Genomic DNA, 26,997 nt, shown 5'->3' with positions numbered 1-26,997 from the left:
CCCGGACGGGTTTTGAGCTCCAGAGTCGCTAAATGGGGCCAGAACCGAACGTGTGACCCCTGTGACCCCACACCAATGGATTCCTCGTTCGAAGATCTATCCATTGGTAAGGTCAGACCGCTGGTTCGAGTCCTATTTAGCGACTCTGGAGATCAAAACACGTCAAAAGTTTTGGCCGCCTCCACCAATCTTCTGGGCGACTGTGCGGCCCCAGTGGTCGGGAGCCAGTTACTCCGTCACAGCTACGCACGCCTTCGGAACGAAACCGGAAACATTGCTAGTCATAGTTCGATCGGAGTCCGAAATACGGCCAGGGCATAAAGGACTTCGTCAGATTTAACTTTTAAATTTTTATCACGTTCCTGATTTTATTACGTCCTTTATTTTCGAAGTATGCTTGACTCCTGGTCGGCGTGTGGTCGCATGGCTTTTGGAAGAGGGGGCAGACCGTCCAGTTCCTGGCTTTCCACCGCGCGCTGACCCTTCCACGAACAGCGACGCGCGGCCTTTCGGCCGCCCCAGCAAATTGAGATTTATGCAAAAAAGTAAGCGTTCGGAAGCACTGCGGAGAAAGAGGGGGGAGGGGGACTTTTTGACGTGGCGCCAAATGCGAGGGGGTGGGGTGCTGAGTGAAGGAGCTCAGTGGACCCTCGGCGTATTTGTTAGAGAGAGAGAGAGAGAGAGAGAGAGAGAGAGAGAGAGGGAGAAAGAGAGAGAGAGAGAGGGAGAGAGAGGGGGAAGCGCGTTGGCGGAGGTCAGGGCGGGGGAAGAGAGGAGGGAGACGAAGTCGAGGGGTAGCCGGGGGATGTCGGGCAGGGGGAGTCTCTAGGGCGACTCCTCTCCCTCCCTCTCTCTCTCTCTCTCTCTCTCTCTCTCTCTCTCTCTGTCTCTGTCTCTCTCTCTGTCTCTCTCTCTCTCTCTCTCTCTCTCTCTCTCTCTCTCCCAGCGAGAGCGAACCGGCAAAGGGGGCGGCGGTACGTGCGGTGCATGGAATCGCCTCGCTGAAGCAGATCTGCCTCGAGGGGGTGTGTGGTGTGGCCTGCAGGGCGGCGCGGTAGCGGCGGCGGCTGCGGGGGGATGCGTTCTTCGCGGTGCCTGCGGCCTCCCCCGGGGGGGGGGGGAGGGGGTAGCGTCTGCCGCGGCGTCTGCTCATTGTTCGGTCCTCCTCGAGGAGAACCACTAAGAGGCCAAGTAGCTGGAGGGGCCCTCCACAGTGTACCGCCTTAATCATGGTGATAATAGCGTTGCAGGCACTTTGTCCCTGCCGCGCTTGCCGCGCACGGGATTGAGGCGCACCATTCCGAACAAGTGCTCTCTTGAAGAGAGAGAGAGAGAGAGAGAGAGAGAGAGAGAGAGAGAGAGAGAGAGAGAGAGAGAGAGAGAGAGAGACAGACAGAGAGAGAGACAGAGACACATACACACACAGAGAGAGAGATAGAGAGAGAGAGAGAGAGAGAGAGAGAGAGAGTCGGAATGCGGCCGGTGACTCGGCCAAGGCGCGGGGTAGCGTCGTGGGCGATACCCCGTGCCGCCGCTGCTTTGTGGTCCGTGGATGATAAATACTACCTGCTTGCGGGGCACTGGGAGGGTACTGACCCCCGCCTTGATTCGCGACCACAATGGCAGTAAATTTACATCAGGCAGGAAATGGGAAAGAAGGACGCCGGCGTGCGTGTGTGTGTGTGTATGTATGTATGTATGTGTGTGTGTGTGTGTGTGTGTGTGTGTGTGTGTGTGTGTTGCACTTGCTGCTGGTATAAAGCGGCGCGCAGACGCGTCTTGAATAATGTGTTTGTGCACGTGTGGGCTGTGCTGCTGGCTGAGCTCCGTGGGTGGGGCGAGGCGGGGTGCGGCGGGGTGCGGCGGGGCGGGGCGGGGCGTTCCGCGGCACCGCGAGAGCGCTCTCTGTATCATTGATGGGTCGTCGGCGCGTGGACGACCCGGATGGCGGGACTCTTTGTGTGCGGCCGGCCGCAACGCGGCGGACTGCTGAGAAAAAAGGAGCTGCCGATTGTGTGAAAACCATTAACATGTTTGTTTCTGTTTGTTCCAGGCCAGCATGAGGTGGCCGGCGCGGTGGCCGGGGCCGTGGCAGGCCGAGGTGGAGGGAGAGGCCACCCCTCCACAGTGGCGATGCGGATGATGCTCCTGTGGACCGTGCTGGTGCTGGTGGCCCGGGCCGTGGCCGAGGCCGAGAGCAGTGCGGGGCCGCAGCAGGCCGCCGCGGAGCCCCAGGGGCAGCATGGCGGCATGCACGGCCCGATGGCGGAGCCGGACGCCGTGCCCGAGGCCGTGCCCGAGGCCGTGCCGGAGGCCGTGCCGGAGGCGTCGCCGCACCCCAACCCCGTCCCCGAGCCGGACCCCGGCAGCCACCACCCCGACGGCATGCTGCCCGGCGGCCCCGCACTGCGCAGCCCCCGCGTGGTGCATACGCGCTCCGGCCCCCTGCAGGGACTCATCCTGTCCATGGACGGCGCGGGCGCCGGCCAGAAGTCCCTGCAGCCCGTCGAGGCCTTCCTGGGCGTACCGTACGCCACGCCGCCCGTCGGCGGCAACCGCTTCAGCCCCACGCGCGCGCCCAGTCCCTGGGACGAGGTGCGCTTCGCGGACCGCGTGCGCCCGGCCTGTCCGCAGCGCGTCCCCGACCTGGCCAACGAGACCGCCGCCATGGAGAAGATGCCGCGGGGCCGGCTGCTGCAGCTGCGGAGGCTGATGCCCTTCCTGCGCTCCCAGAGCGAGGACTGCCTCTACCTCAACATCTACACGCCGGCGCAAGGTGAGTGGCCTGCGAGACCGAAAGAGCATGTCTATTGTTCGACTTTTGCCACATAGTGCATGAACCTAATTCCACAGGCTGTGTTCATTGCACAAGAGCTACACGGTTTTGGTCGATATCGAATCAAGGGTAGCAAATTAGTGCTTAGGAAGTCTGGCGGTGTTGACCCAGATGCACTGGCGCGGGGTGCCAAGTACACACAACATGAGTGTGTGTGTGTTTGCGCGTGCGTGCCTGAGTGTGTGTGTGTGAGTGTGTGTTTGTTCAGACAAACCGCATTAATGGTTTGGTATTGGCGATTCGGCAAACTTGTAGTCGTGTCGCAATGAGGTCGCTGCCGCTCTGCCACCCTCGTCACACACACACACACACACAGACTCAGAGAGAGAGAGAGAGAGAGAGAGAGAGAGAGAGAGAGAGAGAGAGAGAGAGAGTACTCACACAGGCGCGCTTGATGCCGGGCCACTATGCATAAAACTAGCCGCACAACACCCGGGCCGCGACAGTGTGTGTGTGAGACGTGTACACACGGCGACGAGGCCGACGAGGGTGCATGCGGGGCTCGCCATTCAGCCGTCCGTCAGCCCGGCGCGGGGCGGCGCGGGGCGGCGCGGGGCGGTCCGGGGCCCGGGGCCCGGCGCCCGCCGTCAGGGCTTGCCACGCTTTGCCACGCTTTGCCACGCTTTGCCACGCTTTGCCTCGCAGATAGCAGGCTGGCACGCTGGCGCTGGGCCGGACGTGGAGGGCCGCGCCGCCAAAGGGAGAGGGGCCTAGCCTCGCGCAGGGCGCCACGGGGCGTCACAGGGCGCCGCTAGCCTCGCGCGGGGCCCTTCCGCCCACTGTGCGGCGCTGTGCGGCGCTGTGCGGCTCGGGGCGGGGTGGCTTCCTCGGCACTGCTTTGCACACCACGTCGGTTGACAGGGGTCAGGAAAGCCAGAGAGGCGTGGAGATATGATGTATGCGCCGGTCGGCTCCGTACCCCGCCCCGCCCCGCCCCGCCCCGCCCCGCCCCGCCACGACGTGCGGAGGATACAAGTACTTTGTTCTGCGTTTGCCCGTTTGCCCCGCCAGTCAAGCCGCCCTTCCTCCCTGGATTTATCGCCAAACAAACTTGCCGGGGAATGAATTCCAATTCCGGCCGAGTGTCGTGTGCGTGGTCACGTGGTCGCTGCTAGCCGGCATTAGAAAGGCCGCATGTCTCTCTCGCACCCAGAGCACAGTGGGCCAGAAGACCGGTGGAGGCGGCCCCAATCCCGGACGTGTTTTGAGATCCAGAGTCGCTAAACAAGACCCAAATCAAGCGTGTGACCCCACCGATGGATTGCTCTCCGAACGAGGAATCTATTGGTGGGGTCACACCTCGGGTCACACGCTCGGTTTGAGTCCTGTCGAGCTCTGGAGCTCAAAACGCGTCTAGACTTTAGGTCGCCTCCACCGGTCCTCTGGCAAATCCACTGTGGCGCGGGGTCGCGCGACAGGACGCAGCCAGAGGGGCGCCAAATCGACTGCTATGCTATGCCGCCGACCGAGAAAGGGTGCCGTTAATGCGGCAAACTTCCCGTGTGCCTCCCAGTCCCTTGCAGTCCCTCGCGCCCTTAATGAGTAACTTAAGGTGTCGAGGGCGTTAACGACCTTTCCCCTTTTTTGCTCGGCCCTTGTGTGCAGCCGCGCGGCCCTGCCGGCCCTGCCGGCCCTCCGCGAACAATGCCGTAATCTAGTCTGCCTGGCTCTCTGAATGCGGAGGCTTTCATCCAAAGCTTGAAATATTGGTTATTGCGAGGCGGGCGTGTGCAGCGCCGACGTCCAACGGCCGCTTTTTCCATCTATGCGCTCGCGCGTCGCGGCGTGCGAGTGAGAGAGAGAGAGAGAGAGAGAGAGAGAGAGAGAGAGAGAGAGAGAGAGAGAGAGAGAGAGAGAGAGAGACAGACAGTGTGTCCGCGGAGGAATGCCGACTCGCGATGACGGTCCGCTTCAATATTTGATTCGTAAAGCGGCGCGGCGCGGAGGGCGTCGGAGCCGCCATTCATACCTACTCATGTCCGTGCGGCTCGTCGCCGATGTTATGGGCGACGTTAAAGAATTGATTCCGTCCGATGCTGGTCCGGTCCACACCTGTGGGGATGCATTCACTCCCTCACTAACACAAACACACACACACTCACACAAACACACACACACTCACACACACACACACACACACACACACACATGCGCGCAGTTTCTCATTCGCCTGAGGTTCCTTTGATGCGAATGCGACGCGCGCGCGCTTTTAAAAACCGCGCTGTCGTAAATCTCGATATTCGTTGGCTCGTCCGCCGCGTTACTTCGTTACTTCGGCGGGGGTTTCGCTATCCGCGCGCTCTCGCCAACGCTCTCGCCTCCATTCCCCTGGAGAGAGGACCACGCCATGCCAGGTTGACCGGCGGGGCTCGGGGTCAGTGGCTCATCCATCGGCACTGTGCTCTCTGCGGGTGAGTGCTACACACAGGGACCCGCCCCTATCACACCCACACACACACACCCACCCACCCACCCACCCACACACACACACACCTACACTTACACACACACACATACACCCCCCCCCCACACCCCACACACACACCTACACACACCTACACACACCCACCCACACACACACACACACACACAAACACACACACACACACACACACACACCGCCGCACTCAGACACAGACCGGTATTAATTCCCCCTCGTCGTGGCTCTCTGCAAACATTCCAAACGGTCATTCAATAATCCTTCCCTCCAACTCTCGGGCACAGTCACGGCGCGGACCACGCGCCGCTTTGATAATGACTTAAAAAGTTCCAATTTGGGTCCTTTCAAAAAGTTTAAACCTTGTTCCGCGCGCGCCGCGGCACAGTCGCTGCTAACCCTCGTCGTTTCGGATATTGAAACTCGCCGATTGGCACAGCAAGCACTCGCCAGAAAAACCTTTTATCTGACTCTTCGACGGGAATTTCTTTAAATTACACGGTAGAAACGGATCCCGGTTTTCCCAGGAGGCCAATGGTGAAGGTACAGGCGATTCCCAGGGAGGGAGTTCCTGGGAAAACCAGAAACAGTTTTCACAGTGTAGTTGCAAAGAAATGTTTTATTTAAACTTAAGGTTGAGGGAAGAATTTTTCAGGACGGAAGGCGCCATGTTTTATTCAGAGAAAGTCTTTCCTGATTCTAAGAAAGTAAATCCTTTGTATCTAAATTTTATCGAATCGAGGAAACGTTTTTGTGGGTGCAGACCAAAGATGAAGACTGCAGCCGCGATTTTCGTGTATCCGTGACGCGCTTCCACCTCCCCCCGCCACACTGTGAGTGACTGAGCAAGATGCGGCAGCGGTCGCCAAGCTTGTGCCAATATATTCAGCTCACGAACCTTGGAGGCGGCCGCAGCGTCCGGGCCGGCCAACCCGAGCCAGCCAAACCCGCCGAACCCGACGGCAGGGCGGCACGGGGCGAGGCACGGCCGGGGCCCCCCGACGGGGAGAGGGATCCGCCAACAAAATACAAGGCTGGTCTATGTAAGCTCATCAGTCCCTGGCCTCAACCGTCGGCCCAGTCTGGCTGCCTAGCCCAGACTCCAAAGGGCTTCCCGCTTCTTTCCAAAGGGCCTGGAGAGCCAGGCAGGCAGCCAGGCAGACAGCCAGGCAGGCAGGCAGCCAGGCAGGCAGCCAGGCAGGCAGGCAGGCAGGCAGTACGGGGATTCGTGATATCGCCGCAACAGCGGTCCACTCGGAGTTTGCCTATCGCGTCGGATTGGCCCGAGCTCCTGGAACGAAGAACGAACGGTGCGGCAATGCCAGCAATGCCAGCAACGGCAGCCACGGACGGATTGGAAAAGGATATTGAAGACCTCCAAGACGCCGGCAGAGGAAACAGCGGAAACTTTTACCGCTGCCTGTGTGGGCTGCTGGCTGGCCTCGCTGATATTATTATTTCTGATCCGAGCGAGCTGGGGCCGCCACCAGAAAGGAATGTCTGTCTGTCTCGCTCCGCAGCGCCTTGCCCGGCCTGCGCCGAATTTGCTCTAATTGAATGGAAGGCTCGACGGCTGGCGCGACACAGCAGTGAACCAGCAGGAGTGGCGCCGCTGTCTCGAGTTCGATGACGCTCAACTTGAAATTGATAGCAATTGTGCCGCGAGAAGCACGGCGAAGAGGCGGGGAGGGGGAATTACAAAAACAGATGGCACCGCCACGGCGCGCCGTGGGCTTTGACTACTTCCATTGGGATATAAATCATCTCCCCGCGGCCCTGCCGGCCCTGCCCCGCCCTAGCCGCCCCTGGCCGCCTTTTCTCCAACTTTCGTTATCTATCGATTGTATTATTGTTGCTGTCACATTGTTTTCTCTCGCCGGCTCGCCCCGCCACTTTTTTTCCACCCACCGTTTCCCCCCCTTTTTTGTCAGTATTTTTGTCTCCTTGGAAATTAATTACATAAATCGGCGCGCGAAGTCGTAGGAGCGGCGGCACAGTGTCTTGGCGCGTGTCCAGGGAGTCCCGGACCGGAGTCCCCGTCCGAGTGTGGCGTCTCCCTTAATTAGTCCCAGACGCTGTCGTTAAATTTCGCTCCCGCACCGCCGGGCCTCGGCCTCCACCAGGGCACGCCAGGGGCAGGGCCTCGGAGGCACAGTGGGCCAGAAGACCGGTGGAGGCGGCTGAAAGACAAACGCGTTTTGAGCTGCAGAGTCGCTAACCGCACTGAGAATGAAAAAGTCATGATCAATACCCAATTTTGGGCGAGGTTTACTTTCTCACCCAAATTTGGGCGAGGAAAGCTTCCTCGCCCAATTTTGGGTGAGGAAGGGTGTATTAGATGCCTATATAGCTCCATGGTATTATGACCCAAATTTGGGTGAGGAAACTTTCCTCACCCAAATTTGGGCGAGGAAAATTTCCTCACCCAAATTTGGGTAATAAAGAATTCCTCACCCAAAATTTTAGTCATGATCATGACTCTTTCATTCTCAGTGCGAACCGAACGTGTGACCACACCAATGGATTACGCGTTCGGAGAGCAGTCCGTTGGTGGGGTCACACGTTCGGTTCGAGTCCCATTTAGCGACTCTGGAGCTCGAAACGCGTCCGCGATTGTGACCGCCTGCACCGGTCTGCTGGCCCACTATGCCTCGGAGGCCGTGATGAATTCCGTCGTGCAGGACTTTGGGTGCTGCAGGACGAGCCCTGGGACGGGCGGCACGGCGACGACGACGACGATATCCCGATTAGAGTTCTCCTCACTTTGCTGCCCTGCCCCCCTCGCGGCCCCCCTGCCCCCCTTTTCCAGATTAGAGTTTCATCTCCTCGCCGTGAATGAAAACCGTGACCTTTATCACCGCCGCCGGCCATTTTTTCCCGACTTTCTCTTCTGCTTTTCGGGGCCCCGCGCTGCCACTGTATCCACCGCCGTCGTTTCCAGAAAACTCCTGAAAAAAGGGAAGGTCTGAAATAGGAAATTTCTAAAAATAAAATACTTACGCAATTATTGTGACGCGCGGCTGTTAGTAGGTCGAGGCCTTTCCCGGGCGCGGGGTGGGGTGGGGCGCGGCGGATGGCAGAGCGGGGTGGGGCGGGGCGGGGTGGGGCACCTTGAAAAATATGACGGTTGCCCTAAAATAATCCACAGCGCCACTAATGACGTCGCCCGGCCGGCCAGCTCCGCCCGCCCCGCCCCGGCCCGCCCCACCCCGCCCCACCCCGCCCCACCCCGCCCCACCCCGCCCCACCCCGCCCCGCTGCCTCGGCCGAGTGCTCGTCTCGGCTGCTCGTTACATGTAATGGGCCCTTCAAGGTGGGTGTGGGTGGGTCTCACAGCACGTTCAACCTCCTTCTTGTTGTTGTTTTGTTGTTGTTGGTGTTGTTGTTGGTCCGTTGTTTTGCACACCGAGGGGAGCAGCAACAACAACAACAACAACAGCACCCGATGGATTTCCTCACTGTGTCACTGCGCGAGGGCCTTTCCGTTTTACTGTCATCCTCACTTGGAGGGGGGAGGGCCAAGTTCCGGTGAAAAAAAAACAACAAGAAAAACATCGACAACAATCTAAACAAAACAGAAACAGAGGGTCGCAGGCGGAAAGATTTGAAAGGGCGCGCGAGCGGGTCTAAATTGCACTCACACACACCGACACACACACACACACACACACACACACACACTAACACGCTGCCGGATGTACCGCAATGTGTCGGCGCCGTGTGCCAATGCCAATATGAGAACGCACGCTGGCTGGCGCGGGGGTTGGCGGTGTGGTGGTCGCGTCGGCGATCCCCCTGTCCGTCCAGCAAATTGGCACCGCGACGTCAGACCGCATCGGACACGCCTCGCCCCGCCGTGGCGGCGCCAGGGCCACACGTCGAATCACGCACCCGCTGCATTTCTCTTGTTGTTGTCGTTGTTGTTGTTGTTGTTGTTGTTGTTGGCTGTCGCAGCCGTCGCCACTCCGCGCGCCAGAGACTCTCAATGCTAATCGGACGGGCCCCCGCTCGGCGCGCGGAGTATTGACAGCGAGTTGGTTTGGTTCCCCTCAGGCGTCCCTCGGCGTCGGGTGGGTGGAAGGAGGAGGCCGAGGTAGTCGGGGCTGCTTTAGGTGGTGCAGCGTTTATGACACTCGGACAGTGGCGGATCCAAATCTGGCCTCAGGGAGCAGGAAAGTATAGCACTTTATGTTGCCTAGGGGTAAAGTGTGGCTGTTTGCCTCCCTTTCAGGTGGCTATGCAGGAGCAAAAAAGGGGAGGGGGAAGGGTCTATCGCCCCGTTGCCCCCCCTCCCCCCCGAAAAAACTGGATCCGCGTCTGGATACGAGTCAAAACAGATGCGGGACCAATGAATTACCCGTTGGAAGCCACCAGCAAGCCATGGCAAGCCATCGGCAAGCCATCGGCCGCCTCGCGCGTCTGATTGAAGCGCCATGGAGGCATCGGAGCATCGAGAGCTCGAAACGCACCCGGGATTGCTTCCGCCCGAGCTGCTCCTCTGTGCCGCGCTGCCGTGCGGCCGTGTTCCTCGCCGTGATTCGTGTTGACCGTCCCGGACCGGTGGGGTTGGGGGGGGGGGGGGGGGGGGGGGGGGCTGGCGAAACGTTTTCCCGATAGATGCCGCCCGATAGGGTTTATAATTGGATGCAGCAGGTGCGGCCGGGTTTGCGCCCGGGGCCGTTTAGGCCGCCCGACCCGGTCCCGCCTGACCCGGTCCCGCCAGACCCGGTCCCGCCCCCGCCCGACCCGCCAGGGTCGCTGGGGTCGCTTTGCGACCGCCACCGCTGTCCCGCACGGCAAAAGACGACCAATTTTTTTGGTTCCTTTCAATGTTGTGTTACTTCGATGTACTAATTTTTATCACTTTTTGGCCGCATTGCGGATTTTTTTTTGTGGCGGAATCGAAAATACTATTCCATTGCCGAGGGTAACGTGGTATCCGCATTCGCCGTCCCCCCCTCCCTGTTTGACCAGCGCATACCGATGCAGCATTTGCAGGCAAACAGTTTGACCGGTCACTCACGCCCCATTTGCTCTCGCTTTTATCCCCCTCATCTTTCGTTTTTTTCGCTCTTTCCTGTCGCTTTGTTTGTGTGGCTCTCTCTGCCTCCCTGTTTTGCTTCCTTTCGCTAAACGCTTGCCGCGTGTGTGCTGTATTCGTGTTCCGTTTGCGTGCTTGTCTTTTCAACTCGTGTAGTTTCATGATTGGACCCGACTGGACCACGCTGCAAAAAGCCTCATGGCAGGCAGGCAGTCGCCTCCGTGTCCCGAGGTTCTTAAAACCCAAGGGTGGATTTAGAGACGGGTTCGGGTGGGGCGATGTTGCGAGAGTTGCCTGCCTTAATGCGACTTGCGGCCTATGTTTCAGGGGGGACGATGTCCCTAAAAAATAAAAGCCTTTCAAAACCTAACTAAAATTGCCCTCCTGGATCCGCACCTGCTGAAACCACCTCCCGTCCGTCTGGCTGCCCAGCCATTCTTTCCACCTCGCCGCCATTGTGGTTGCGAAGGTCAGGCAGGCCGCTATTTGCGCGAGTCCTGTTTGCGCGTCGCAAACGCGCCGCGCCGAGCGTCCAGCACTGATTCAAAGAGTCGTTTGCTCTGTTTCTCTCGCACCTGTGCGTGGCCCCCCTTGAGTGCGAGAGAGACAGAGAAAGCGACGAAAACGACTCTCTGAATCAGTCTACAGAGCGGCGGCGGACAGCGGTGAGGCCTCTGACGAGGTTTTCCGGAAAAAGGTGTGCAGGCTGTACACGTGCGCGAGTGTACACCATTAAATGCCACCGCCGCGCGCGGTTCCGAGTACATGATTTCGCACCGCGAATCATTTTTCCGACCGTGACTTCGCTGCCGCCCCGGAAAGGGTGTTTCCCCGTAAACCCGCCGACGAGTGGTGGGACCTGCATACTCACGGGGAGGAACGGGGTCCCGGAACACCCCGTGGAGCGTGATGTAGGGCCCTTCCCTCTTCCGTCGTCTGGAGCCACTGGCAAAAACTAGAAGAAATCATTTTAAACTGCGAACAGCGCACACGTTGAACAATTGGTCAACTTACTGAAACAAGAAAGAAAGAAAGAAAGAAAGAAAGAGAGAAAGAAAAAAAAAGAAAGAAAGAGACACGTTTACACAAAATGCAAACGACGACTTGTTTTTTCAGATGTACCTGACCCGAGGGGTGAATCACTAGTGTACTCATGTGTACAAATTTGCCCGTACTCAGTGTACTCACAAGTTTAAAAAGGGGAAAATGTACTACTTTCTCGACCGATTTAACGTTGAGTGCCGTTAAAAACGCTAAATAAAGCCTCACAACGTTTAAAATTGTGAAATTTATGAGTAAAGCAAGGTGTACTCACCCGTACTCATGTACTCATGTGTACACCAGAACGCTGAGTGATTCACCCCTCGACCTGACCTTCGCAAATGCCCGAGATTTAATCTCTTCCGTGTACTTGGTGCCTAAAAGTCGCCGCAGTACAAAAACAGACACTTCAAGTTTCCTCCTGCAGCGCGTGTCGAACCAGCGTCCCCCCGGCCGTGCAGTGGCTGCGGCCCGCTGCGGCCCATAGCTCACTTTGGCGCGCCAATTTGGTCCGGTGATCCGTCAGCGGAGGCCCCCGTCGCCACTGCAACCACCACACTGTACTGCCGCCGCCCCCCGCGCCGCCCCCGCCACCGTCCGACGCAAATTGAAACTCGATCATAGCGCACCCGTGATGCGTTATATTGCGGGGTGCGGGTGGCGGCGGCGGCACACTCTGGCAAATTTCCGCGTGGCGGGGCGAGGTGGGGCGGGGTCAGGCGGGGTGAGGCGGGGCGGGGTGAGGCGGGGCGGGGTGAGGCGGGGCGGGGTGAGGCGGGGTGGGGCGGTCGTGCCGTGACTCGTCATTCATTACGACGGCCGCGTTAAACTTGGCGCGGAGCTGGGATCTGGAGCAGGAGGGCGGTGGCGCGGAAAAAGTGCAATTTAGGACGACCTTGGCGTCTCTGCTGCAATTACGGGCCGAGGCCGCGTCGTGTGCTCGCCGTGCTGGCCGGGGCCGCGGTGGCATGGCGGGGTTCTGCTACGCCGCTACACCGCGGCCCAATCGGACCAGATATGAGGCCCCCGTGCCAGAGCACGAGCAGCGCACGCCGCACAGCGCGCCCGCCGAAACTGGGGCGAAGTAATGCAGTGCAAAGATTAGTTGGTCTGGCGCCTTGGCCGCGGCGGCGCTGGCTGGCCTGGCCACATTGGCGGAAAGGAGTGGTGCAACTTGTATCGCTCCGATCTCTCTCTCTCTCTCTCTCTCTCTCTCTCTCTCTCTCTCTCTCTCTCTCTCTCTCTCTCTCTCTCTCTCTCTCTCTCTCTCTCTCTCTCTCTCTCTCTCTCTCTCTGCCTTTCTTTGTGTGTGTGTGGTGGGGGGAAAGGGGGGTGGGGGTAGTGGAGGCCGCTGGCGATTTCTCGTACACTACGTGTTCCAAGGCCCTGGTTTTGTTTTTAATACGACGGCCCCGTCCGGGGCTTGGCAGCGCGGCAGCGGTAAGGGGCCTCCCCTCCGAGGTGGTGTTTCTCTGGCGCTGATTTTTGTCTGCGCCGCTCGCTCGCGCACCTTAATCCTGGCCGTCGGAACGGGCTGGCTGGCTGGCTGGCTGCGCGGCTGCCCGTCCGGGCTGCTGATAGATAAGCTGCCCCTCGCCTCCGCAGCACGCCGGGGGCGGCGGGGGCGGCTGGAGGCGGCCGGGGCCGGCTGGGGGCGGGGTTGGGGCTGGAACTCGGCCTGCTTCAATATTTCACACCGACCACCGCCGCGGCGGCCCTGGCGAGGCTGGCCGCCCTGCCTGCCGCGCCGTGTGCGTGCGGCGGCCGCGTCCGGGGCGGCTGCAGCGCTGCGCCGAGGCTGCTCCTCGCCGTGCCCGTGGAGGGCGTCGCTCCGCACGCGCCCGCAGACTGAGAGTCGTCGCTCTGTCTCTCTCGCACCTAGACGGGACGCCCCGTGAGTGCGAGAGAGACAGAGCGACGAAAACGACTCTCAGTGTGCTGGGCCGCTGCGGCCGCTGCGGATGCGGTGGCGTCCGCGGTGCGCAGAGCGTTCGGCCGAATTAGCCGTGGAGTGCGCGCTTCCTGCCGAGGGGGTTAAATCAAGTTCCTCTCCTTTTTCCCTTTTTCGGCCCTTTTCTCCACTTTTTCCCCTCGCTGCGCCGCGGCTCGCGCGCGTAATATGCTAAAAGCGGGCGAGGCAAACGGAACGCGGCAACGCGGCGCGCAGTCGCGCACTCCTCCACATTGTGAGCGAAAAGCGCCTCTAATCCAGCAGGGGAATACTGTAACGAGTGCCGCGAATCACGTATGCGCACTGGAAGTTCCCCCACGTCCCGAAATCCGTTCTTTCCAAGTTTCAACAACCGACAGTCAACGGGGCGGCGGGGCGCTGCTGAACACCTGTGGGGACGTTCCGTCTTGACCTGCGGCAATCGCGCTGGAGTCTGGAGCTCGGCTCGGCGGACTGGGGCGCCGAGTCAGCGCGGCCTAGAGCGTGCCCCCCCCCCCCCCCCCGGCTGCTATTTTACAATGTCCCCCCCCCTGCCCTGCAGTGCCCCGGCAGTGCCATGCCTCGGGGCGAAGGCTGGCCGCGCTAAAAAATAACGCCGCTATTGATGGGACGAGGAGGACGCGCGCGGATTCGCGGCCCGTCAGCAAAATGATGCCCCCCCCCCTCTCTCTCTCTCTCTCTCGCTCTCTCTTTCCCCGTTCCCCCCCGAGGCGGCTCGGCTACTTAACCGACCGAAATGCAAACGCACTGCGCAAACAGCGACTCGTCCCGCGCCATAAATCCAGCCACTTGAGTCTGTCGCTTTGATTTTCCCGCCCGCTTTATCATCCATTTCTTCTTCTTCTTCTTCTTCTTCTTCTTCTTCTTCTTCTTCTTCTTCTGCTTCTTCTTCTTCTTCTTCTTCTTCTTCTTCTTCTTCTTCTTCTTCTTCTTCTTCTTCTTCTTCTGCTTCTTCTTCTTCTTCTTCTTCTTCTTCTTCTTCTTCTTCTTCTTCTTCTTCTTCTTCTTCTTCTTCTTCTTCTTCTTCTTCGTCTTCTTCGTCTTCTTCGTCGTCGTCGTCGTCGTCGTCGTCTTCTACACCGGTGCTCGCTAAACAGGACTCGAATCGAACGTTTGACCCCACCTCCTCGTTCGGAGAGCAATCCATTGGTGGGGTAACACGTCCGGTTCGAGTCCCATTTAGCGACTCTGCAGCTCAAAACCCGTTCGCGATTTTGACCGCCCCGCCGGTTTTCTGGCCCACTGTGCACCACCACCACCGCAGAGGCCGCCCCCCAGGACAGCGCGCCACGTGCAACAGGACACGACGCGCGTGGGCGTCGACGACAAGGCCGTGGCGAGGCGAGGCCGCCGCGCGCAAGGCACGTTATGAAATTCATTAATTTGGTGCCAAGTCGGGCCGTGGTTTACGGCGCGCGGCGCGCAGGAGTGGATGATAGTGCAGCAGCACCACGGCGGCACGGCACTGGCAGCGCCGCGTATTAAGAAGTGCTTGGCGGGGAGCGGCGGCGTGAGCTGAAGCTGCGGCAGCATCCGGCAGCGTCGTCGTGTCGTGGAGGGGGAGTTTGGGCCGCAGGAAAAGGGGGAGGGTTTGTAAAGGGGGGCGACGTCTATTGGCTGGCCTAGATTCCGGGTCGGGCCGTGCAGCGGGCAAGTTTATCACTTCATACCGACACCCAGCGACACCGTCTCCGGCGGCGGTTCCACTAACAGTGCAGCGCGCTGCTGCGATTATTTGTGGTGCCGGGCTTATGGCCGGGCCCCCACTGGGGCGGCTGGGCTCCCCAGTGTGCCCGGGCAGGTGGGTGGGCCCGGGCCAGGTTCGTCTCATTTGCATGGGCCTGTCGCCGTAGTGGGACACTCCGGCCGCCTGCAGCAGATGTAGGACAAGCATGTCGCAGGCCGTGGCTCCCGGGGCAGAGTCGGGGAAGGAAAGCATTCGGGTTAAGGAGAGTAAGACCAGAAGTTTCAACCAAACACGAAAATCTGAGCGTGAGATCCTCGTCCAATGGATGTCGAGATCTCTGCAGTAGGCAGCAGGGGGATGTACTACTCTGTCCCGGCACTCCCTCCCTAACTATTCGTCATTCGTTGGTTACTAACTAAACAACTAAATAGGTATAGTATTTGAAAGTAAACATTTTGTTTGGTCGGTGCGAAGGTTCTATGAACGTATAAAAACCATGGTGGCGGTCAACCTTGAAGGAAGGCAGCAATTGCCGTCGCGATGCTTCGCTGGAGCGCGTCCAGGTCAACCGCAGCGAATCGCCCCACCCCACCCCACCCCGCCCCGCCCCGCCCCATGCATGCTTTACGTCCCGTGTCGGCCCACGTCGCACGCGGCTATCGGCCAGTGTGCCATGAATTGGACGTGGACCACAATGCAGCGCACTGCTGCAGCCCCGTGTCCGGCTCGGCTCGGCTCGGCTCTGCCCGGCTCGGCCCGGCTCGGCTCGGCCCGGCCCGGCTCGGCTCGGCCCGGCTCGGCTCGGCCCGGCTCGGCCCGGCTCGGCTCGGCCCGGCTCGGCCCGGCTCGGCTCGGCCCGGCTCGGCTCGGCCCGGCTCGGCTCGGCCCGGCTCGGCTCGGCTCGGTCCGGCTCGGCCCGGCTCGGCTCGGCCCGGCTCGGCTCGGCCCGGCTCGGCTCGGCCCGGCTCGGCTCGGCCCGGCCCGGCTCGGCCCGGCCCGGCTCGGCTCGGCCCGGCTCGGCTCGGCACGCCCCGCCTGGTGATGATATCACTCCACGCATCTGCCATGCAGGTGACGTTGGCGGTTTATAGGTTTCGTATCGCAGTGATACGCCGGATGGGGCTGAAGGGGCGGGGCGGGGCGGGGCCTGCCACAGTGAAATGCACGGTCCGAGTGGACGCCGCGCCGCGCCACGCGCTGCAGACTGATTGCGAGAGTCGTCGCGCTGCCTCTCGAGCGCGAGGGGCGTCCCGTGTGGGTGGGAGAGAGACAGACTGGCGAAAACAACTCTCGGAATGAGCCGCCGCTGCTGCGCTCCGCAGCACGACAAGCTCGTCCAGCCCGTGCCGCTCGCACACTGGCACGGCCGCACACACCGTGATAATCCGACGCCATTATTGCGAGGCGTTGCGAAGCATTGCGAAGCATTGCGAAGCCAGTGTAACTGCCGGCCGGAAACGCCAAACAGCGCCCCGCCGTTTCATCGGCTTAATTCGTTTGCATGGCCGATCCTGACGGCAGCGCCACGCCGCGCTCGAATGCACCCGCCTCGGCGTTCGCGCGTTCGCCTTTCGCCGACTGAGTCCGTTCTGCTCCTCGAAGAGGATTCCGTGCCGACTCGTCGTGCTGTCGACGCCTTGCCTGCAAACACGCCACCTGTCTCTCTCTCTCTCTCTCTCTCGCACTCCCGGGGCGCGGTTCGCCGCGGTGCGAGAGAGACAGCGAGCCGGCCGGGGGAGCGGCCTACCCCGCTCGGTAATTGTTTGTCATGTCGCCCTGCTCCGTGACCCTTGCTCGGCGTGCAATCTTGCCGAGCGCCCCCCTCCCCCTTCCACGCATATTCGCGCCGCGCCTTCACGGCCCTCTCAAACTGCCGGCAAAAACACTCCTCCTCCGTCCGCCGCCGCGCCGCGCGCGCTGCGTTCGCGCGGAAGAAGTTGGTTCATGAAAGGCGGCGGAGGGGGCGGCGCAAGAAGTGACGTCCCGAGTGGCTGGTAAGTGCAGCCGGCGGCGGCGGCCCTGGCGGCGGCGGCCCTGGCGGCGGCAGCCGAGTGAAAATATGACGCCCCGCCAGACGATCAGCGCGTGGGCTGCATGCCGAGCAGGCCAAGCAGGGCCGCGCAGCCGCGCACGTGTGGCGGTGGCGCGTCTGAGCCGCGCGACGACGGCGTCCTGAGCCGGCGACGCCGCGGCCGCCGCACCCGCTCCGCGCGCCCCTGTTTGTCTTTGAATCTTGTATGGGCCGGCCGAGCCGGAGGCCTCGAGGCCCACGCCCGCCCCGTCAGGCCGACTGGTCAGCGAGCCTGAATTATAGTCAGCCTTCCTTTCTGCGCCGATGCTACCGCCGCGGCCGCTACCGCCATCGCTACCACCGCCGCCACCGCGGCCGCTACCGCCACCGCTACCGCCGCCGCTACCGCCACCGCTACCGCCGCCGCTACCGCCGCCGCTACCGCCACCGCTACCGCCGCCGCTACCGCCACCGCTACCGCCGCCGCTACCGCTACCGCTACCGCTACCGCCACCGCTACCGCCACCGCTACCGCCGCCGCTACCACCACCAACTGCCGCTGGCCGTCGGAGCGCACCGCCATGAATGAAGTTGGCGTCCCTCCATTTTCATGAGGCGCTCTATTAGGGCGCGCGGGGCGGTTTCGGCGTAAGTGCTGCCAAGTCGCGCCAAGTGCATTGTTGATACATTGGACGGCAACTTGAACGCGGCGACTCGACCCCCCACCCCGGCCGAACCGAGTAAAAGGGACGATCTCTAGTGAGAGGAGTGAAGGGACTGCCGTGGCCCGCCCCGAGGAACAATCAACATGAAACGAGGCCAGACCATAACCGTGTCGGGGCAAAAACACCCCCGCCCCATTAAGGCAGCCATTCCCGGGCGCGGGCATTTTACCCGCTGCAGGTGGCCGTCGCGGGGGGAGGGGGGACTGGAATCGCCCCCTGTGTCTCCTCCTTGGAGCGCTCCCCCTCGCTGTCCCGGTGCGTCGCAGCGTCGCAGCCCCTCCCTGCCCCGCCCAGCCCGCACCGCGCGACAGCTGCCTCTCGTTGCGTTGACCGGAGTGGTGCTCGGGGGACTCGGGGTCGGGGCGGATCGCAAGTACCTGCAATAACAGGTGCAGCGGTGCACTGCGAGGTGGTCGTGACGCAGGTCATGAAGCAGCCCATGCTCCAGGGAGGGCGCCACGGTCGGATGTCCGGAAGGGTCTCGGGGCAAGTCCCTGAAAACCATGCTGGACCAGTAAAAGTCTTGCACTTCATAATGGAAGCTATGATGGAAACCCTCTTCGGGAATGCTTGCCATGTGGGTCGGGAAGGCATGCTGGTGCATGGTGAGAGTCCGTGATGCGCACCGTGTCGGTGAAGGCCGGGCAAGCCACGCGTGATTGTGTGCCCGCCCAGCTGTGACAGCATGGCAAGCTACCAGTGTAATACCCGGTGGGGCCGAAGAATTAATTGAGTGACGTGGCCGGGCAGGCCCTGGCCCAGGCCCCCGGCCGCCCTGCCGCCCGGCCGCCCCGGCCGCACCACCCCCAGCGGGCCCAAAAGGGCATGATGGAGAGACCCCCGGGAGGCACGAGGCCGGCCGGGCGCCCTCGGACGGACGGGCGTCAGAGGCAGGACGGACACACCGGAAAATAATGAAATAATCCCAAGTAACAACCTTTTCCGCGTTGTATCGGCCGGCGCAGGCGAATCCGGTCGCTTTGCTGCTCTACCTGGCCGCGCTGCTGACAGTGCCGGCGGATAATCGTTGGCCGCGCATTAGCTGGGGTATCGGGAAGGGGGGGGGGGGCGTAATCGCCCGAGGCACCTCCCGACCGCGCTCCATGAGCCATGATAATTATTTGCAGGACCGTTCGCGGCAGGCCATGAAGGCAACTGCCTTTAACTAGGTTGGCTCTGGTGGGGCGTTGCCGGGCCTTGCCGCTGTAGTACTACTGCATGGCGCCGCCGCCGCGGCCGGCCGAGCGGCGCTGCTGGGGTCGTAGATGCTGTTTTGAAAAAATTGATCGCTGATTTTCAGGAATGGTTATTTTGACTGACTTTAGCCACTGCGTCCAATCCAAGGCGGTATACCGTACTCCCTCAACGGCTGGGTGGTCTTTGGACCTTCCACTAACAGGCCTTTTGTTTCGGGGCAGGACTTCCCTCCGTGTGTAGCACTAGTCGCGCCGCGCTAAATCCCACCCAAAAAATCAGCGGCGGAAAGCTGGTCCGCGCCCGTCACTGGGAGTTGAACCCGCGGAAGAGCGGCGCGCTGCGACGTGCCGGGCCGCCGTGCTTGAATGCGAGCGGCTCGTCACGTGTTCCTCTTTTTTTTGCGGTGTACAGCTCATTCATCTCGGCGTGCATTGTGCCGTGACGCTTGCTGCGTGTCGCGCGGCGTGTCCGCAGCATTCCCGGCGTGCATTGTGCCGTGACGCTTGCTGCGTGTCGCGCGGCGTGTCCGCAGCATTCCCGGCGTGCATTGTGCCGTGACGCTTGCTGCGTGTCGCGCGGCGTGTCCGCAGCATTCCCGGCGTGCATTGTGCCGTGACGCTTGCTGCGTGTCGCGCGGCGTGTCCGCAGCATTCCCGGCGTGCATTGTGCCGTGACGCTTGCTGCGTGTCGCGCGGCGTGTCCGCAGCATTCCCGGCGTGCATTGTGCCGTGACGCTTGCTGCGTGTCGCGCGGCGTGTCCGCAGCATTCCCGGCGTGCATTGTGCCGTGACGCTTGCTGCGTGTCGCGCGGCGTGTCCGCAGCATTCCCGGCGTGCATTGTGCCGTGACGCTTGCTGCGTGTCGCGCGGCGTGTCCGCAGCATTCCCGGCGTGCATTGTGCCGTGACGCTTGCTGCGTGTCGCGCGGCGTGTCCGCAGCATTCCCGGCGTGCATTGTGCCGTGACGCTTGCTGCGTGTCGCGCGGCGTGTCCGCAGCATTCCCGGCGTGCATTGTGCCGTGACGCTTGCTGCGTGTCGCGCGGCGTGTCCGCAGCATTCCCGGCGTGCATTGTGCCGTGACGCTTGCTGCGTGTCGCGCGGCGTGTCCGCAGCATTCCCGGCGTGCATTGTGCCGTGACGCTTGCTGCGTGTCGCGCGGCGTGTCCGCAGCATTCCCGCGCCGCGCGTCAGAATGGCCACTGTGTGGTTATAAAAGGCGGAAAAAAACGGGACAAAAAAAAAACACGGAATAACGCGGTGAAGCATCGCGCTCGCGTGGCGGTCCGCGTGGCCTACGTGTGTTCCCCTCGGAAATCCCCTCTCGACCGATTCGGCGGGCGGGGGTTCAATCCCCGGCCGCGCCTCGGATTTTCCTCGTTTCTCTCCTTGTTTTTCTTGTTTTTTTCCCTTGCCTGATTGTTCTGCATGCGGGTGCTATCGGCTGGCCCGCCCTGCCGGCCAAGAGACAGGGTGGAGGGGCGGGGCCGCCGCGCCGCGCCGCACTCGCCGACCGGCTATCCGTCAAAATCTGCGTCAGACCGCGGCGCCAAATTTATCAAACTCTCCTCGAGATAAATCTTGTGTTTTTTTTTCGGGGCATTAATTAAAGCAGCACGGCGGCGAGGGGCGGCGGGGCGGGAACCTTCCGGCCTTCCGGTGTGGCCGCGTCTCGGCCTTCGTTGCGGTGCCGATCCCGTCGCTGTGTCCCTCTCGCACCCGCGCGGTACGCGTCACAAGAGCAAGGGAGACAGCGCACAGTGGGCCAACCGGTGGAGGCGGACAAAATTCTAGACGCGTTTCGAGCTCCAGAGTCGCTAAATGGGACTCGAACCGGACGTGTGACACCACCAATGGATTCCTCGTTCGGAGAGCAATCCATTGGTGGGGTCACACGTTCGGTTCGAGGCCTGTTTAGCGACTCTGAAGCTCAAAACGCGTCTAGAGTTTTGTCCGCCTCCACCAGTCTTCTGGCCCACTGTGCACCGCCGTTGTTCGGTCCGCGACTTTTCCGCTTGCAGCGGCCTTTGTATGGAACGCACTATACGCGAGACCTGAAGGCGAAACGAACAGGCCGCCGCCGTCGTCTGCACCTCAACAACTGCCCTGCCGCCCTGGCACCAGACCAGACGTAGCGGCGACAGCCTCGTCCGCTGCCGAGTGCAGACGCACGAGTGCGAGAGAGACGACTTGTCGCGCGCAGTGCTGCGCAGTGCTCCGCGCGGGTTCATACCGGAGAGAAGTGCTCACCGCCCCGGGGGGTCCGGGGGCTCTGCTGCTGCTGCCCTGTCGTGGTGTTGAGTGCCGGCCACTGCACACTCCAGACTCTGGGACGAGTGCAAGAAAGGGCTGCCGCCGAGCTGCTGCATTTCCTCCTGGACCGTGTCCCGGGCCATGTCCTGGACCCCCCTCTTGTTCTTCGAGCGACCCCCACCGCGCTCCTTCGAACCGTGTCGCGGCGTCCCTCTCCCAACTCCGTAATCCAATGCACCCCGCCGGTCCACCTTGACTTCGATTCCATCTCCGCGCTGATTTCGGCTGCTTTTAGAGATCAAAATACGGCAGGTCTGCTCGCCGCGGCACCGCAGCGTCCCCGTGCTGGCGCCCCCGCCCCGTCCTCACTCAGCTTCTCCTCGCCGGGGAACGCAGCTGGCCGTAGTTTTCGGCGCAGTGCGGCGTGGCGCGCGACGCGGCGTCAGGAGGCCAGACTCGGTTTATTATGTTTTTCCAAGTTCATAACTCACTCAACGGAAAGTGTCGCTCTCTCGACGGCGCAGAATTTGTTTTTTTTTTGTCTCCCTTCACAAATACGGCTTATTCCGGCGCGCGCCGCGTCGTCCTCGTCGTCCTCGTCGTCCTCGGCGTCCCCCGGCTGGCGCCAACAGCTGGCGGGCCAAGGCGGAGTGAGCGGCGAGTGGCGGACAAGTGGCGCCGCATCGCGCGGCCCGCGTGCCGGGCCGAGCCGTGCCTGGCCGTGCCGTGCAGCTGTGCGGGCATATTGGATTCTCAGATCCCGAGAGTGAAACTGACAAATATGACGAACCAGCCAGCGGCCATCTCCCGGCGGCCCCGGCCCGGCCTGGCCGGCCCACAGTGGGCCAGAAGAACCGTGAAGGCGGACAAAACTCTAGACGCGTTTTGAGCTCCAGAGTCGCTAAACAGGGCTCGAACCGAACGTGTGACCCCACCAATGGATTCCTCGTTCGGAGAGCAATCCATTGGTGGGGTCACACGTTCGGTTCGAGGCCTGTTTAGCGACTCTGAAGCTCAAAACGCTTTTAGAATTTTGACTGGGTCCACCGGTCTTCTGGCCCACTGTGTGGCCCTGTCTCCCTCTGTGTCTGCTTCTAGGCGCGCGTAAAGAGGGCGCCATGTGCTTCGCACCGCTGCGCAGCAGGCTGCCTCCCAGAGTCGCTCTCGTCGCTCTGTCTCTCTCGCGCTCGTGGGACGTCCCGTGCCGTGAGACGCGAGAGAGACAAGGCGAGGCCTCTCGGAGTCGGTCCGCAGGCCAAGGAGGGCCGTAAACTGGACAAAGGGCTCCGTAAGGTCGTGACCCGCGCGACTAACGAACAGTCCCTCCGCCGTCAACGCCCGTGTCGTTTTGCTTTACTTGGTCGTTTCTTTAACGCGGGTTGCATAATGGAAAGGCCGTGTTGCCGGCCGTCCTCGAACGAGCACCCCGCCACGCCCCGCCGCGCCCGATGCCGCCGTGGTGCCACAGGTACCGGGAGGACCGTCCCTGTTTGGGCGGGACATGAAAGAGAGCGCGCCGGCGTCGACGCGCGTCGCGAGTGACCCGAGCCCCGGAGAGCGCTCGAATGAAACAACAAAGTAGCCGGCTCAGCGCGCTCAGCACACGCGTCTCGTGAAATTTTCATCGGATTTCTTTGCCGCGCAACGCTGCTGCAAAACATGTAGACACGGCGCGGCGCGCCCTCTCGCACTCACCTTCACGTCGCTCTCCCTCTCTCTCCCTCCTTTGTGCCCTGCTGCATGATTTGCTGGTCTCCCACATGTTGGCCTTCCCAAGAGCAAGCAGCAGGTATCATTTCTTTCACACAGTGCCCCCCCCCCCCCGGCCTTCCTAGTGCGGTTGTGGAGGCCGAGGCCACTTTCCCTTTACAAACACACACACACACACACACACACACACACACACACACACACACACACGGACGCTCACAAAACAAGTGATGCACTGCCCTGCGCTTCGCCCCTCTTGCCCTCACCCTATCTCGCCGTCTCTCTCACACGCAGGGGGCGCGCGCCTCTTGCCAGCCCCCTTTGCGGGCCCCTCCTCATGATAACATTTTCATATTTTAAAGTAACACACAGCACCGCACTCCCGCCACCAGCGCGCCCTTGCACACTGGCACACACAGACGCGCACACACACACACGGTCTGTGTGCATTCAGGGGCGCTAGCTTGGGAGCGCTCATCGCGCGGTCATACAAATGCTTGTTAGAGAGGTTAGATCGCTGGAGGGCTGCCCGCGCCGTCCCCTTTTCCTCCTTCTATCACATTCAAACACACACGCACGCACACGCACCCACATACTCACACAAACACAATAAACGAATAAATAAAGAAACACGCGCGTGCACACACGCATGCACACACACATGCACACACACACACACACAGAAACGTGCCCACGAACCGCGTTCCTCTGCAGGTCTTCCTCGTGCGCCCCCCGCGGGGCCCCGCGCAGGGCGTCGCGGCGTCGCCCCCGGGGCCCCAGGGCCCTTGTCCCGACAACGACTCATTAACGACGCCGTGTTCTTCTCTCTTTCCAGCCGGCTCCTCGGACGTGCAGCCCACGCGGCCCGTCATGGTGTACATCCACGGCGAGTCCTTCTCCTGGAACTCGGGCGCCGCGTACGACGGCAGCGTGCTGGCCAGCTACGCGGACGTGGTGGTCGTCACGCTCAACTACCGCCTCGGCATCCTGGGTACGTACCGCCTCCGCCAGCGGCCTGCCAAAATTTTCAATTGGTACTCGGTGTTTCTTTACACTGATCGAAGGGTGAGACATCTAACCGTTTATCGGTGATACAAAAAGTATGACCGGAAAACCGTCATACACAAATGTATGACAATTCGAACTCCATATTTCTTTTCAATTCGATAAAATTATGGCATTGATCTAGACTCTTTCATTCATTTTCAATGTCAAGTAGCGCCTGCGGTGCGTCGTTAGGCTGGCCCGCTGGACACGGCTGTCTGGCGGGTGGCCTATCCGTCGCTCGTCGGGCGCTTGGTGAAGCCCCTGCGGTGGTAGGCACGCCCGCTAGGCTCGGCTGCGCACCGGGTGGCCTACCCGCTGCTCGTCGGGCGCTCCTGCCTCCCAGAAGCCACACCTCACCGGTGGCGACGTCTAGACGTGTTTTGAGCTCCAGAGTCGCTAAATGGGACTCGAACCGAACATGTGACCCCACCAATAGATTGCTCTCCGAACCAGGAATCCATTGATGGGGTCACACGTTCGGTTCGAGTCCTGTTCAGTGACTCTCGAGCTCCAAGCGCGTCCAGAACTTTGGCCGCCTCCACCGGTCTTCTGGCCCACTGTGCGCCGCTCCAGATCCCGCCGGTGGTGATGCTCATGGTCCCCCTCCTGGTTGCAGGCTTCCTGAACGCCAACCCGTCGCCCGGCACGAGGGCGCGCGTCGCCAACTACGGCCTCATGGACCAGATGGCGGCGCTGCACTGGCTGCAGCAGAACGTGGCCCTGTTCGGCGGTGACCCGCGCAACGTGACGCTCATGGGCCACGGCACCGGCGCCGCCTGCATCCACTTCCTCATGATGTCCCCCACCGTCACGCCAGGTGAGGCTCCCTCCGCGTTCCACTTTCGAGCAGCGCGCTCAACGCCGAAGGTCTTTTCGTCAAGATTCTCCTTATTTTTGGTGCCTTGTGGCGTCGACTTTGGTCCACACTCGGATTAGCAGTGTTTTTAGCAAGCAGTTCATGTGTGTGTGTGTGTGTGTGTGTGTGTGTGTGTGTGCGTGTGTGTGTGTGCGTGTGTGTGTGTGCGTGTGTGTGTGTGTGTGGTTTTATATTTGACACTCCATTTTTTAATGAGCAGTAATTGATTCTTTTTTTGCTTCATTTTTTTTGTGAGCACTTTGAAGTTGGTCGCAAGAGTTGTCGACGCGAACGAACACGGAGTGCGAGCTCGGCGAGCTGTTTCTGTTTACGAGTGGCGCGCCCTGCAAATCGCCAATCTCGTCCGGGGGAGTCTGTCGTGTTTTTGTTTTTATCTGTTTTTTTTTTCACTGGTCTTGTTCTCTTTTTCCCGCCGTTGCAGTGTGCACGTGCCGCACGTGCGGCACGTATAGTATCGCGTTGCAAGTGGCGTGCGCGCTGCTGCTGCTGCTGGGCTTCCGTTGTGACGTGTGGGAGGTATATAGCGTGACCACGGCGTGGCGTGGCGGGGTGGGGCGGGGCGGGGCGGGGTGGGGCGGGGTGCGGCGAGGCGTGCGGTGGCATGACTCTGAGCGCAGATGACAGCGCAAAAAGCTTTCCTCGTCCCTCTCGGCCAGCCCCGCCCAGCCCCGCCCAGCCCCGCCCCGCCCCGCGCCACAAACGCTGCGGACGGCACGCGTTGCCCTGTCACCTTACCGTCCGCCGCGCTTGCCCGCCGCGCCGTGCGGGGCTGCGGCAGGGCAGCAGGGTTGCCGCTGGCAGGTGCGCGGATGATACGGAACGAAACGCTCCTCTCTCTCTCTCTCTCTCTCTCTCTCTCTCTCTCTCTCTCTGTGTTTGTTTCTTTGTTTCGGTTCTTTGCAATCACAGCGCCGGACTGACATGATAAACTCCATTACCGCGGTGTACGAGTGAGGAGGGGGAGGGGGGGGGGGGCGACAGAGAAAAAGAGGCGAAGAAAAGAGAAGTGGGTGGAAGTAGGAGAGAATCATGGTGGACACGGACGCCGCCCTTTGCTGGGTTTTTACTTTTTAACAGCGCCGCGGGGACTGTCGTTGTCCGTTGTCCTCGATGGCCGTGTCGCCGTGCTGGATGACGGACTCCGACAGGTCGACCAGCGTGGAGCAGCGCGCGCTGCAGCAGTCGGCCGCAGCGCGGAACAGCAAGGGGGGCGGGTCGGCGGACAACGCGCCGTGCCGAGCCGTGACGCGGTGTCTCCGGGGACAGGGGGAGGGAGGGGTAGGAGGGCGGGGTAGGAGGGTAGGGGGCGAGACAGAGACACAGGGGGCGGTGAGTGGGAGGGAGAGAGAGAGAGAGAGAGAGACAGAGAGAGAGAGAGAGAGACAGAGAGAGAGAGACAGAGAGCACGGCCGTGACAGCCCTCTGATTATTACGGCGCCATGCCCTTGTGGACCCGCGATCGCACACTCGAATAAAAGGACAACGCGCACAGCGTGATTTCGAAAAGTGTTTCGTCGCTCCGTCTCCATCGCACCGCCTGCGGGAGGGACGCCCTTTGAAGAGTCTGAGAGAGAGAGAGAGAGAGAGAGAGAGAGAGAGAGAGAGTTTTTTAGTTTATAACAGGATTTATTGGGGGGTTTTTTAGTTCACAATACGGGCCAAAACGGGGAAGTGTAAAAATTTGTCACAAAAAAATCATGCTGTTTTGTTGTCTCTTGAGGTATCTTTGGTGCATGATGCAGTGTTTTACAATTTGTTAGTTTTTTTTTTTTACTTTAAACATTTTTTTTTTTTAGAAAATAAAATGATTTGAAAAAAAGGAAGAGATTATAGGAGCATGATAGCATTTTAAAGGATACATAACTAAAGTTTTCTTTATGGCGCCGTGCGGGTAGGCAACAGCACGGTGGCTCTCTTCGGTGTGAGGATGGTGGCCTATCCTCAGGGTAGCAGGGGGCCAGGGGGCCGGTTGACAGGACAGCAGCCGTCAGAGTCACGAAGGGGTGACTCGCTGCGGTGGGGTCAGGGAGACGTCATCATCTTCATTTTCTTCTTCTTCTTTCTGGGTTTAGCTAATAATTCTTTGAAGAATTAAAGTTCATTTAATTGTAGATTGATAGTTTTTAATTGGAGGTTGGTAGTTGGTCCTCTCTTGTTTTGATTTGAAGTTGGCAGCGACAAGTGTTT

The 26,997-nt window shown here is 60.8% G+C and overlaps 1 protein-coding gene across 1 annotated transcript; it reads left to right on the top strand.

The window, feature by feature from the left end:
- Positions 1-2,408: 2,408 nt before the first annotated feature.
- LOC117653599 (neuroligin-4, X-linked-like) lies at positions 2,409-24,977 on the top strand. Its single transcript, XM_034399392.1, has 3 exons — positions 2,409-2,776; positions 23,722-23,877; positions 24,550-24,977. The coding sequence occupies exons 1-3, from the start codon at positions 2,467-2,469 to the stop codon at positions 24,867-24,869; spliced, it is 786 nt and encodes a 261-aa protein (XP_034255283.1). The 5' UTR covers positions 2,409-2,466; the 3' UTR covers positions 24,870-24,977.
- The last annotated feature ends 2,020 nt before the right edge of the window (positions 24,978-26,997 follow it).

The sequence above is a fragment of the Thrips palmi genome, unplaced genomic scaffold (genome assembly GCF_012932325.1).
Source record: "Thrips palmi isolate BJ-2018 unplaced genomic scaffold, TpBJ-2018v1 HiC_scaffold_8, whole genome shotgun sequence".
In the NCBI taxonomy this organism is placed as follows: domain Eukaryota; kingdom Metazoa; phylum Arthropoda; class Insecta; order Thysanoptera; family Thripidae; genus Thrips; species Thrips palmi.
Note: the sequence above shows the minus strand (reverse complement) of the source record. Positions and strands in the feature narration are given on the sequence as shown.